At 41.6% G+C, this 14,442-nt stretch overlaps 1 protein-coding gene across 1 annotated transcript in view; it reads right to left on the bottom strand.

Moving 5' to 3' along the window:
* The window catches only part of MATCAP2 (microtubule associated tyrosine carboxypeptidase 2), a 38,378-nt gene extending 24,228 nt beyond the window's left edge, over positions 1–14,150 (bottom strand). Inside the window, exons 1-2 of the mRNA XM_019655697.1 lie at positions 13,858–14,150; positions 3,966–4,663 (exon numbers count right to left, since the gene is read on the bottom strand). Of these exons, the coding sequence (XP_019511242.1) occupies positions 3,966–4,663; positions 13,858–13,882 (723 nt within the window). The 5' untranslated portion in view covers positions 13,883–14,150. The remainder of the gene's footprint in view (positions 1–3,965; positions 4,664–13,857) is intronic.
* Positions 14,151–14,442: the final 292 nt, after the last annotated feature.

Here is a 14,442-nt window from a genome sequence, read left to right as displayed (position 1 = left end):
TTAATTTACCTGCCCTTCTATACAAATACCATACAACTAAAAAGTGTCAGAGGAGTATGATGGTGCCAAAGAAGAATCCCAGGTTTATGGGAAATATTATCCCTATTGTATCAATACAGGCTCACTGTCAAGGGCACCCCCTGGAACTATGCAACACAAGGCCCTTTATGAAGCTACAAGAAGCCAGACCTTGTGACTGATGAGGAATCTCAAACTGACAGTGACTACAGCCCACAGGGATGTTTCATTTGGACAGTACAGAGTTTTTCCCTCTTTTTCTAAGTTTAGAAAAAGGCAATCTAAATTAAGTGCCTTTAAGAGATCAACTTAAACACCCCACTCCCAAATTCTTACATCCAGTCAAGTCTAGAGGAAACCAGGAGCAAGTTTCTCCCAGTCAAGTCACACACGTGCAGTTGGCTTCTCCAGCCACTGAGCTGTAAGAGATGTCTACCAAGGAAATAAATTTGTTCCCGACTCAGCGCCCAAGGCTTTTATTGGGGGTTGGTGACAGAAGCACCCCTATGCCTAGCATGTTCTAAAATTCCAGATTCCCAAAAGAAAAAGAGCTATTCAACAGAAAACATACTGTTTGCACCATTTAGGCAAAGTTTTCATTTAGTTATCATTTAGGGAAAGTTTTATTTCAGTGCAGGAAACTGTTTACCAGTCAAGTTCCTGATGCCAGGCCAGGGCTCATCTTGCAAGCAGGCCTTTCTCAGGAGAGCAGTTTCAGGCCTGCTGGTAAAACTCCTGTTGCCAGGGGGCAGCCTCAGCCCAGGGTCTCTACCCAACACCCCAAAGCCTCTACCCAACACCCCAAAGCCTGCCTTCTCTCACACAAAAGCTCCTTTACCAGCCACTTATGATCCCCATTGCTCCCATTTTATTAACAAACAAGAAAATAATTCAACCTTTATCTTATCTAGCCAAACAGAAGTTGACTTACTTGCCCAATGTTATTAAATATCACTCTACCAATCAGAACTTCTAGTTAGCATGAGCTAGCCATGAGCGAGCCAGGATCTACGCTGAGACATGATTCCAGCCAGAGGCTGAGAATAGTCACTAAGCTGTCCAGTGGCTTTACCGTGTAAAGACATCATTTCCACGTGACTGTTGGAAATGCTGAAAATAGTTCAAGGACGCCCATTCCCAGCGTGAAGACCCTTCTCATCTCTCACTTCCAACCTTGCACAGCAGCGCCCTGGGTCTCAGGCCCCACGGATCTGGCACCTAGGTTTCCTGGGGACGGTCAGCCACCGGGCAGTAGGGCAGGAAGTGCCCAGCTGCCAGTGTACTGCTCGAGCACCACCCAGGGTCCCTGACCCCTGACCCTGGAAAGCCTTCGCCTTCTCGCATCCCAGGTCCCTTCTCCTCAGCACCCAGGAAGCACTGCACTCTTTTCTGCAGAGGTCCACAGCCCCGAGAAAACAGACATTTTCAATTTCTGTCGAGTTTAAACATACCCAAGGGTGGGGCAGCTGAGGGCCACCACAGCTGCCAGCAAGGGGCTGAGCAGGGGTCAGCAGGCCCCACCTGGAGCTACGGTCAAGCCCTGCAGCCCATGCCAGATGCCACGAACCACCTCAAGGGCCTGCGTGCCTCCTGAGGAACCTAAGGCCTGGATCAGGGCAATTTTTGAGTCCTGAAACTTCTTGACGTTGACGGGGCAATCCACTGGGAAGGACCAGGGCCTGACGCTGCCTGGTTTCTCTGTGGTAGACTTATTGTGCCTGGAAAGTTTAGCGCTGTTCTGACAACCTGTGCGTTGAAGAGGACCACAGTCACTCTCCAACGACAATACAGATCACCTGCCTTAGAAGGACAGAGACCTTGAAACTCGGAGACTGTGACTGCGGTTCGCGAGGCCTCGAGTGGAGGCTGCCGACCAAGGAGCTGCTTGGCCATCCTGGCGCCATGATGCAGCGCATTTCTGAGCCCTGAGACAGGCCTGACGCTACAGCTTTAGCTGTCGTGGTTCACGGAGATGCCGAATAGGAACTGAGGCATATTTTATGGAGGTCTGGTTCTGATGAATCTCCTTGATTTGATTAAAGTGGTTTGGATAGTATATTTGGCATTTGTTGAGAACATTCTCCCTAACGGCGGCATTTGAAGTAGCAGCCAGTGAGGAATGCTGGTGCTATTTAGAAGTCTCAAGCACCCAAGGATAGGCTTTTATCTCCTCAAGCTGGAACTGGGCTAAACCAAAGGCTGTAGAGCCACAGGCCGAGCAGGGTCAGCTCTCAGTCTGGGGGCTGCTGACGCCTCCTAATTGCCTCCCAGGGAACTGAGATGACATTCGTTTTCATCTAGTGGTGGGAAGTGTCTTTCCCAACTGGAAGGGCTCAGCATAGGACTCCAAATTAAAGCATATTGGTGAATAAATCTCAGTCATCTCTTCCAGCACTAACGGGGGAGCAAGCAAACAGCACTTTTATAATTATCATACATTTAAAATGAGTGAAAGCCCCTTTTAATTAATTGCAATTTACACACACACACACACAAAATCACAAAATGGCTGCCAAAATAGGAATGAAAACAATAGCTGATTTTTAAAATTAATGTTTAGTACAATCTCAGCACATTTAAATAAAAAGTGATTGCCTGTTAAAAAACAGAAATTGCAGTAGAAAAGGTTTCTTCTAACAAAAGAAAATAAATAGCAATAGTAAAATTATTTTAATCTTAAAATAAGCTTTACCATAGTCGGTGTAGAGGCCTGACCACTGCACTGTATATCTGAAGCTGATGTTGAATAATAATGTATGTCAACTATAATTATATGTACATATAGTCACGGGACATGGAGTAGAGAGTGGGAATGGAGTCAATGGAATTGTAATAGATAAGCATGATATCGGGAGTGGGAGGGCAGTACATGGGGGAGGGGGGTTGTTACTTTGTGAGGGTGAAAAGGATAACTATTGCATTGTTCTGTACACCTGAAACTAATAATAAAACATTTTTTTAAAAATAAGCTTTACCTAATGGCTTCTAAAGGTTGGTCAGGTTCCATGTCATTTATAATAACAAAATCTTCTGGCTACAAATCCAACGAACGGTACTGTACCAAAATGCTAAACTAGGGCACACGCCACAGGCAAGTGGAACCATGCAGTGTCACCCAGCCCGCCCGCAGGGGCTCATCCAGCCTCTGACCGCCAAGCTGAGCCTGGTGAAAGCCTGTAGAAGTGAATGGGGTCTGCCTCTATGATCTCAACATTGTGCCCTGCGGGTAAACATCAGCCCACTGCTCCTCAAATACGTAAGTGGCTTCTGAAGTTTATTAAGCCCTGGAAGACACAAAACTGTATGCTGTGTCTACACGGAGAATCTGAAAAGTGTTACTCCTATCTTTCATATCATGATTTGCTAACTCAGAAGATGATTTTTAGTATATGTACTGCCGAAACAAGCACCCCAGAAGATGATTTTTAAAATTTCATTATTTTCTTCTTTAAATGAGAGCCTAAATATTTGATGATGCACTAAAGTTCACGGGCAAGTATCAAGCCTAAGTCCCCAAGACACCTGTGGGCGTCTAATACAACAAGAACCAGAGACGGCACGCTCCAGCCAAGGCTTTCGGAATCAAACAGGAAACAGCGTGGGCTGCATGTGCCTGTGGGCTGGCTAATGGGCTGTGAGTCTGCAACTCTCAAATGAAAGCTTAGAACTGGAATCTGAAGCTTTTTTCCTAATTCGGTGTCTTTCTGCCACAAAGTCTATACAATAGATTCTTTATGGATTCTGATTATAGTGCAAAGTAGTTTGCACGAAGGCTATACCACTTACCTGGAAATTCCTGGTCACATATATACATGTCCTGGGTAGGAGTTAACTAAAACATATAAATAATTGGACTAGTTTTCAAGTCTTTTTTTTCTTTTTATAAGATTGCAAATAAATGTTTTAGCACATAAAAATGAAATACCACCATCAAAGTAGCATTTTACCTGCTTCAGAAATCGGTCAGATGCGTTGCTGTGCCTGGCTAACACACCTGGCAGAGAAGGATTGGCATATTCAAACTGAGGATTGTAGGTATAGTCAGACCTGAAGAATCTCAGCTTTTCTTTCTCCAGGTTGGTGGGCTTTATAGCAGTCAGTATACAAAACCTCTTTCCAGAAAAGTCATCTCCTTTTTCAAAACTTCTAGACAGCTGAGGCTGTGGCTGCAGCTTTGGCTTTGGAAGAGTGGAGAAATGGCGTCGCTTGACCTTGGTTTTGGGTTTAGGTGGCAGTACTATGCTGTTCCCTGTAACAGAGATATCATGTGTAAACTTTACAGGATTTGACACTGAACTAGTGACAAAAACAGCAGGCTGCCTCTCTAGGCAGTACCAAGTGCCACTGCTCATCGCCGGCACTGGGCCTTTCATCTTGCGAAGGTCTTTACTACGAGAGGAGCTAGGAGCTTTGCTGGGCTTCCTACATCTTTTGGAGTAGGAGGAAGACTGCTTTTGAGCATGATGCTTTTTCTCCTCTTTGCTCTGTAGGAGGACATTGTAACTACTGGTTCCAGTTGTGAAAATGTCCTTTAGTATTCCAGGGGACAAATGTGAAATGCTTCTTTTGCTGTCAATGATCAGTGACTCTTCTGCATTGAGAATAGACTTCTTAGCAAGTTCTTGCTCAGGCCAGTGAAGCTTTTCTGTGTTAATAAACAAAACCAAAAGGAAAGAAATAACAAAGATACTAGATGAAGCAAAATGCTGGTTATAGGAAAAGTATTCTGAAAGTTCTGTAAATTTTATAATTGGCAACAAACTTTAGAAATAACATTTTAAAAATAAAAAGGATATATTACTAAACTTTGATCATACTATAAACGCTGTCACTTCTATGACTGTATATATGCTAACTTATCTATAAAAATCCACAGCTTTAAACCATTTAGATGATCAAAGTTTAATACAGATGTGAAAAAGTACACATAAATAATCTGAACACTCAGCTCTACCAAAGAATGTGGATTTCATAGAAAGGATACAGTTTTCAACAGTACTACCAATATCAAAGTAAAATCCAAGGCACTTTCAAAGCCAATACAATCGTCAAATCTGACAGTTTATATAAAGGTAGCCATCAGTAAGATAAGGATAACACAGCCTTATTGATCTCAAAAACCACTTTTAAAATTAAATAAATGATATGTGTATGTTCAAGTATGTTTTAGTAATGTCACTCAGTATTAATTGGTTGATTTTCTTAATTCTAGGCTAGAGGTTAAGATTAAATAAAATCAAGTTTTCTTCTTGCTAAATATGAAAAAATTGTAATGACTATTACATAGGTATCAGTATACCAAATGGCCAACTTAGGAGAGATCAGCTTTGCCTGAAAGAGGTAAGAATCGCTTGATATACTGTTGCTCATGCACTGCTTCAAAACTGTTGATTTGCATCCTTTTATGCCACAAATAGATGAAATATTACTAATTAGGTACATGGTTGTGAAATACATTGTTCCTGCTTTCAACCAGCTTCTATTCTGGCTCCGAGGGCAAGGCAGTCCTATGAATAATAATAATAATACAAGGTAGTAATAAGTTTAAATGTGAAAAACAAAAGATATAAACAATAACCTAGACTTCAGAGAACAAAAAGAGCAATATGAGAAAAAACAGATGGGGGGATTTCAGGTAGACCTTTAAGAACTTTCAGATTCAATTCTAAAATGACAAACTACGTTTGCCTTAAATCATACTTCTCTGAACTAGCCTCCGGCCCAAGTCCTGACCAAACCTGCTCATAAACCTTTTCCAAATCCTTTCTGTAAATGCGACATATTATGAACCTTAAGCAAGTGTTCTCCTTTCCAAGTCTCATGGACAAGGGGCCATAGCCCTCAGCCTTTGGATCCCACTACTGAGGCAAGTTTAATGCTCGTTGACCTGGATGGTTGCCTGTCTTGCCAAGGAAGAGACAATTAATTTTATTTCATTTCTTTTAAAACTGTCTATCCACATACATCTGTCATTCAATCATTCAAGATTAGACATCCAGGGCTCCTTTCTATAATAAGTAGTAATAAATAATAACAACAATAATAAGCAGCCACCACTCACTGACACATTTATGAGAGTTTGGGATTGTACCAAAAACTGTGTATGTTAAGTAATTTGCTCAAGGTTATATGACAAGAAAGTAATAAACAGCAGACTGTGATGTGAATGCAGGTGTATCTGATCAGAGCCCGTGCTCATTCTATTACGTGTGGTCATTCATTCAATTATCAAGACATTCAGTATTGAGTCAGCTACACGCACAGCCCTGCGCCTTTCCTTCCTCTGTACAGAACATGGCACCCCGGTAAGCCATGGTAATTTGAATAACTGATGTACTAAGCTAGGTACCAGGACCATGTTTTATTTATTTCTTTCCAACATTTAACATGGTATCTGGTAGACATTCAATAAATGTACACTGAAGAAATGAATGAGTGAATGAATGAATGAATGAATGGCATGACCTTAAATATGCCATTCTCCAACCATTCTAGGTAAACAGGTTTTAGTAGTTCTGGGACCATTCTATATCTCTATGAGGAGATAGATCACTGCAGAAGTGGAAATATAATGGGGAAGACCCTAAACCAGTGGTTCCCACCTCCCTGGGACACTTGGCAATGTCTGGAGGCATTTTGGTGTCACCACTAAGAAGATGTGGTGCTGGCATCTTGTGGGTAGAGGCTAGGGATGATGCTAACCATCCTTCAATGCACAGGACAGCCTCCTATGACAAAAACATCCATCCTAAAACAGTGCCAAGGTAGAGAAACCCTGCTCTAAATCTAAGTTTTTAAAATCCCTTAGTCATAGAGTTTAGGGCAAAGAACCAGTGCCAGGTCAAAAGTGGGTAATGGTCCAAATATGTAAGATACTTCAAAGTCCTCTAGGACTTTTTAACATTTTCTAGACCAACATGTGAAATCTGAATTATGGTGTCTAAAAGATAACATAAAAGAATGAACCTGCAGGGGCTAAATATGATGTCTACTACATACACAAGTCGAGACGTAGGAGCTAGACTGCATGGGGTCCTATGGAAGGTTGATTACACAAAGAAGCCTTTCAATAAATGTTAAAGACCAGCCAAAAGTAAACCGAACAAACAAAACTTTCATCGCAGGCTGGTAGGTTCCAGTTCCTCAGGGGTTGCAGACTTAAGTGTTTCCAACTGAGAGTCAAAGCTGGGCAGGCTGGGCAAACACAAGCTAAGGGACACCAGGACAGAGACGGCAGCCCGCGTGCCCACAAATAATGTCAGCGTCTCTAAAAAGACACCACAAGCTTAGGAGGCAAGAGGTGATAGCGAAAGGAAGATGTGAAATGGACACTAAAAGGGAAAGAGCAAGTGAACTGAGATAAGAATAAGGGTATCAGAAACCTAGAAAAGTCAGGTGAGGACTAGGCCCAGCCAGGAAGGTAAAAGGAGGGAGTCAGGTTTTCTCACGTGGCCTCCACAATACAAAGGGGAAGAGTCACAGCAAAATCAGTGAATAAAACGACTGGAGAACTCCTAAGCTTGGTGGTTTATTATATTTGTGTTGAGTTTTTAAACAAATGAATACTGAATGTAAAAATGCTTTTTTTGGTTCCTAAGACTCAGTAATTCTATGAACAAAGAGCTGACCTCATAGAGTTCTTTTGTCATAAAGCATCAGTGACCTCTAAATTCATTCTTTTGTCCCATCTCAAACAACCTATACACTTCAGGATACTTAAAGTCCTAAACCATCTGTCAAAACACTCTAGGAGGAGTGGGGGCTGGGAGAGAGCTGACTGTGTCTGTCTGACAGAACCCCTTCCCCCAGGAGCTGCATTTCAGTTTACTGGTTAATTATCCACCTGAGAGGCTTAGCCTCAGTCCTTTTTAAGCTCCATCTGCTGATGAGTCAAGTTTTGGGAGTGCCAATGGTGTATTTATTTAACAAACGCCAATCCTACCAAATGTTGGTATCTCATGAAGTTCATAAAAGTAGGGTAGATGGTCCTACAAACATTCATACAAGATGGATATCAATTTCTCACAATCACACTCATTTTATTTCAGTTGTATTAAAAATATTAGAGAACCTAAAATAGGTTTTGTAATTTTTAAACCTACTGTTTAAAAAAATATGGCTTTTAAACATGCATAAGAAATAATAGTGGGGATGAGGGAGAAGGGGAAGGGATTAGACAGCATAAATAGGTAACTACAATATTGCCACAGGGATATGAAAGACAGTTTGAGGAATATAATTAATAATGTTGTAAATATTTTGTAGGGTGTCAGATGGTCACGTCTTGTTAGGGAGACCACTTCATGGATGGGGTAAAAAGAAAAAAAAATAATAATAATGATAATAAAAGCCCAATAAGAAGGTTTCATCGAAGAATGTCCTATTCTCCTAACTCCTTTTTCCTGTAACATTAAAACTTTTTTTTAAAGCATAAACAGCCTTCTTTGGGGGTAAGTGTAGCTCATTTTTTCCCTGGAAAAGTAATAAGGTAACTAAAAAAATCATTCCTTCTCAAATCAAGTCACTATATAATGTGACATTTTTAGCCATCAGTAATCTGCTTCACTAGAACCTTGGAGTAAATGACAATAATGTGTCAATCAAAGAAATCATTCACCCCAACCTGATTACCCATACTGAGGAAAAAAGGGAAATATTCCATTAAAATTGATACTTAATATGCTCACAAGTAGGTGACTATACTGAAATTACCAACACAATGAAAGCTTCGTTTGTATCTAGAACAAGAGAAAAGGATACCAGGATTCCTGGCTTCCAGTCCCAGCTCTTTCAATCACCTCTCTGTAATATTACCCTAATCACTAAACTCATCAGTACCTCATGTTCCTCATCTAAAGGAATGGGGGAGAGGGGATCACTGCTCACTAAACTCTCAGTGTTTCACAAGTTTGAATAGGCGAGGTTTCACGGTAATTATGAGGTTCTGAAAGAAAGATTAGATCACCAGAAACAAAACCTGATGGAAAATACCATTCAACCAATTTGGACCCACAAGATGGCAATTTTATATGGCTCACGAATACTTATGAAATCTGAGAAGCTGGGATAATTTTATACCACAAAGCAACAGGTTGCTTGATTACAAACAGAAGAAAAGGCAAAACAAAACAAAATAATCCCCGAATAAGATGAACACTTTTATCAAGTAGTTCATCATCACTTAAAATTCGAATGATATGATCTCTATCAACAGTAGAAAGGGGGGCTAAATCATGGTGCATCCATACAGTAGATAGTATACTGCAATGAAAAAGAGCAAGCAACAACGGGGGTGGGTCTCACAGCCAATACTGAGCACAGAAAACCTGATCAAAGAGTACATGTTGTATAATTCCATTTATGTGTAGATCAAAAACAGGCAAAAGCAGTTTTTGGTATTAGAAGTCAGCATAGTGGTTACATTTGAGGGAGGGGTTATAACCTAGGAGGCGGTACCAAGGAATTAGGTTCTAGAAATGTCCTCTATCTTGTTCCGGGCAGTGGGTACAGAAGCACAAATTCATCAGGCTACACATTTAAGACTTGTGTACTTTACTGAATATAACTAACACCTTCGTTTTTTAAATGGTCTATAAAAAATCAGTATCTTTGGAAACATATATATTGCCCAACTGTCTGCATTATAACAGAGAAGCTATATATTACATCATCGCTAAATTCAACAGCACCTCACAGTTTCTCGACTATAAATTTAAAACAAAGGAGAGATGGAAATGTACGCCTGTGCCACTTCAGGAATCCTAAAACTCCCTAACAGTCCCAGTTAGGAGTACTTCAGTGTCACTCTGTAAGTAACAATGATTCTTTATACTGTGACATGGTTGTTTTGGGTCGGAAGCTGTTGTGTTCTTTTTTTTTTTTTTATAGTTAGAAATATGCAGGGTATCCTATAATGCCAGAAAATGATGGTTGTGGTCAAAGCAACAGCCCTAAATAGCATCTAACACAGCAGTGAACGCGCCGGAACAAACTTCCCCATGGCTTTCCATTTAGGATGAGAGCAAAAGCCCTGACCGTGGCATGTGGTCACTCGTGGGCAGGTCACTCTGCCTCCCCGGCCCCGTCGCACACAGTGTTGCCCCTCACTCAGTCCACTCTGGCTTCCTCTCACTGGGTCAATCCCTCACGCTCACCTCTCTGCAGACATAACACCTCTTCACACTCTGTTCCCTGTTGGGACAGCCCATCCCTCCCTGCTCTATTAGATTAATTTTTACTCATCCTTCAGTTCAAACATCACTTGTTCAGGAAATCTTCTCTGTAAGGTTCTCTAAAGAACTTGTCATGGTTGATGTTCTACATTTGTTTGAATGGTGGCCTTCCCCAACACTGAAATTCTCAGGTCCATTATGGCAGACGTCTGTGCTCGTTTTTACCCACTCACTGCCCTGCTTATGAAAGGATGGCCAGAGCAGTGGCCCCGGGGAGAGAACATCTGAGAGGAGAAAAAGGATATGGGATTTGAGTGCCTGAAGGTTGAGAAAAAAATCACACCAGGATGGCATAAAAAAATGAAACAATTAGTGCTGTGGAAGATGAGTTTTAATGGCAGGTGCTCACGACTGCTGTGGGACGAACAGTAGCTATGTGCTTAAGTGTATTCATCCTATAAGGCCAAACACTGGCCTTAGGAAGGCTTTCGTCTCCAGTATTTCTAAACATTCACTTTTGTTTCAAAGGAGCTTCATTTCCAGATGATTCATTAATCACTTCTTATATCACATACAAAATATGGGCAGCAGGAAATCATAAATTAACATAATCTTATATGGCTTCTGACAGCATTGTGCTCCTCATTGAATGACCTACATATCTTCTTTTCTATTTTGAAAACAATAATTTTATAGCCAAGTAAAATATCTTTCCAGGCAAAGATTTAGAGACTTGCCTGTGATAAAAAGTTAAAAAGCAACACCTTGAGTTAATAATCAGGTAATGTACCACTGATGTTAAATGAGACTTTCGTGTTGAATTCTGCGGCTTAAACGAGCGTCTAGTCATTGTAACGGTGGTGCGACCTTCCTAGTGGGTGAGAACATGGGCTTGGGACTGGAGCTTCGCCAATTCAAACCTTGGCTATTTATCAGTAGCGGTGACCTTGGCCAAGTTACTGAGCTTCTTTGTGCTGTTGTTTCCTTATCTGTAAAATGGGATAATAAACTACAGATGTCACAGTATCGGTGCAAGAAACAAAAAAGTTTATATATGTTAAATGTCGAGAACAGTGTGGCCTGTAGTAAGCTGCCTGTGTTAACGATCAGTATCATTATTATACTCAACATTATATTTAGCTCCATGGAATAATATAAATGGGAAAATATTTAGAATCATTAAATTTGGATTTCCAAGGTAAATTTAACATTAAGTAATTAATTCTACATTCCAGAACCAACATTTTAATGGCTTTAGTATAATAAACTATCTTCTTTAAAAAGCTATCTTCTTTAAAACTATCTTCGTTAAAAAGGCACAGAAACCTTTTCTGATTTGGTTTCATTTCAAACAGTATACATGGCATACACATCTTTCTTATTTTAATTTACTCCTCCAATCAGCAGTTCCACTGGAATGTTATATTTAGATTATATTCAATCATGACTAATAAGTCAAAAGTGAGTAAGATATTATATAGGAAATGATTTCAGAAACACTTAATTGCTTCAGTCCTAACATAAAAAACAACCAGTTTGCTCTATATTTATAGCCATTTTAAAACTGGGGGAAAAAAATGCACACATTTCTGCAAGTACTCTCACCACAAATAACCACGTTCTTCTGCTAACCAGAAGAACACAGGCTTCTTAGATATAAGCAGGGAGGGGATAGCAAAGGAAAGGGGTGGCATGTTTTCAGCTAAATTCTCTTCGTAAAGTTTCTGGCCATCTCAATTGGGCTTTCAGATTGGCAATGAAATGTTGGGCATTGGGTTCTAGAACCATCATTTTAACTAGCCAAGAACTACATAAAAGAAATGGAGAAACTATTTTGAAAAATGACCTGGTCAATTATTTTTAAAGATGTTGTAAATTTGTGGCTAAATTGTCTCAAACGGCTATTTGAATTTTTAGTGAACTGTAGAAATTCATTGCCACATTATCCACCTCAAGGTATTCAACTTGCAGAGCTAGATCGATATGTGTATTGCCCTTAAATTATGGGAAGGGAGTTGAGGCAAGAGGCGCGCGCCTACCATTTTATAAAGTATCTCTCTTCAAACTTCCAATTCTGCGTATCAGAAAACAGGAGATCTACTTTATACTGCTGACGATTTGGTCAGAATGCCCACTTTCTAATACTATCATAATCATATTCTCTATGATGACTATTATGCTTTAGGGATATTATTTTAATCAATTTTACTTCTAACTCGTTATCTAATAACCTTCACTTTGACAGAACCTAACTATATAAGGCAGTGGTTCTCAAATGTGGTATAATTTTGCCCTCCAGGGGACCACAATGTCTGGAGACTTTTCTGATTGTCACACCAGGGGTAAGGGGGGTGTTGTTACTGGCATCTAGTGGGTAGAGGTCATGGATGCTGCTAGACATTCTACAATGCACAGGACAGACCCCAAAACAAATAATTATCTACTTTTTCAATGTTAATAATGCCAAGGCTGGGAAACTGCTCCAAAGCAAAAAGAAGGTATGGTGCCTATTTTTAAGTAACTTCCGACATTTTCATTGTATTCGAAGATGAAGAATAGCATCTACATTAAATCACATCTTGGAAAATCTAATGCCAATTTAAGTTGTCCCTTCGATTTTAGATCCTGTAACTATCTATGCTCCTGTCAACGTAAATAACAATGAGGTAAATCACAGCAATGTCATGATTGCAGAAATTAGCTCCATACTTTATAACATAGAACATGAAATAAAATGCCATAAAACTAAAACCATAAATATTTTCATTGGAATTTAGTTTTACAATTTAAAAACTGACAGAAAAAAATGGTCTATTAGGTACCGCAATGCCTTAAAGTAAAAAATTCTGGATTTATTTTGACACTAGTTTTAGAATGAGATATTTCCTTTTACTCTCGTTCTTCGTTGTTCTTAGTCATGATCTGGACTACTGTGAACCCTGTCTTGCAGAAATGTTACACCGAATCAAATGCCGGGAATATGGCCTAGGAAATTATTCTAATATTGTGTAAGATAATTTTTAAATGGTTAATATCCATAGTTATTGTTTTAAAAATAATAACGGCAAGTAAGCTTTCTGACCTGGGGTCTGAACACCAATTTTTTCACGTTTGGTATAGTACATATTATAAAGTGACCTATTAATAGTATCAACTCAAAACGTTCTCACTGACTTAAGACTAAAAGCACACATACAAATAAGCAGTATAAATACTGATAGATGTGTTCTTTTGGTTAGCTCTGATTTTTCTGAACAGTCTAGAAAATTAGATCCTAGTACATTATAATGCCTAATTACATACCTAACATGCATTGCAATAGAATTTAACAATACGTATTTAGACTGTGCATTTTGTAAGGCCGGAATCTACTATAATTTACTTCCCTGGACTCCACAGCATGTGCTTCCCGATAATAAGTGACAAAAGGAAAGGAGACCCTGTCCTCTCTTCCCCCCGCACATGTCCCCTGAGCAGCGCCGGCGCGCCCCGCACCGTCCTGGGAGCCAGATCGCGCCCGCAGCGCGCGGAGCCCGCACCCACCGTCACCCCGGCCTCCGGGCCTCCGGGCCGGCGGGACCCCGACCCACCCCATACCCGCCACAGGCAGCCGGGCAGACATTGGTCGCCCCCGCCAGCCCACGGGCCGGCCCTTCCCGGCACTCACCCGTCACGCGAATGGACTCCAGCATCGTCCCGCCGAGGCCGCGGGCAGTGGGCTCCGCGGGCGCGGGGGGCGACAGCCGGGCGGGCCACCTCTAGCCTCCGGCCAGGGCCTCAGAGACGAGATCGCGGAGGAGGTTGCTCCCTGAGACCCGGTGCAGGTTAAGGCGGACAAGGACCGACGGAGACGTACAGACAGAAGGCTGTGCGCAGCGCTCCCTCCAGCCCGCAGGTGTTGGAAGGGACACACGGCGGCCCTACGGTGGACAGCCGTGTTCAGAACCCGCCGCCGTGACGCTGCCGCTCCCCGTTGCTAGGCAACGCGCCTCGCGTCCGCAGGCGCTGCGCTTCACAGGCCCTGTGCCCCGCTTGGGGCGCTCGCTTGTCGCCGGAAAGGAGACGAGGGGGACTACAACTCCCGACGTGCATAGCGCAGGCCCGCGCCTCCAGGGCTCAAGGACCGGGCCCCAGCACAGACTCGGGGCTCTGATTAGTGGGCTCACGCATTTTGGCTGATAATCCGCACAGATGTTTGTGCACTGTACCGGAGAACTTAACTGCAGTAGCTTCACAAGAGAGGGGTGGTGTG

The sequence above is a fragment of the Hipposideros armiger genome, unplaced genomic scaffold (genome assembly GCF_001890085.2).
Source record: "Hipposideros armiger isolate ML-2016 unplaced genomic scaffold, ASM189008v1 scaffold_244, whole genome shotgun sequence".
Lineage (NCBI taxonomy): Eukaryota > Metazoa > Chordata > Mammalia > Chiroptera > Hipposideridae > Hipposideros > Hipposideros armiger.
Note: the sequence above shows the minus strand (reverse complement) of the source record. Positions and strands in the feature narration are given on the sequence as shown.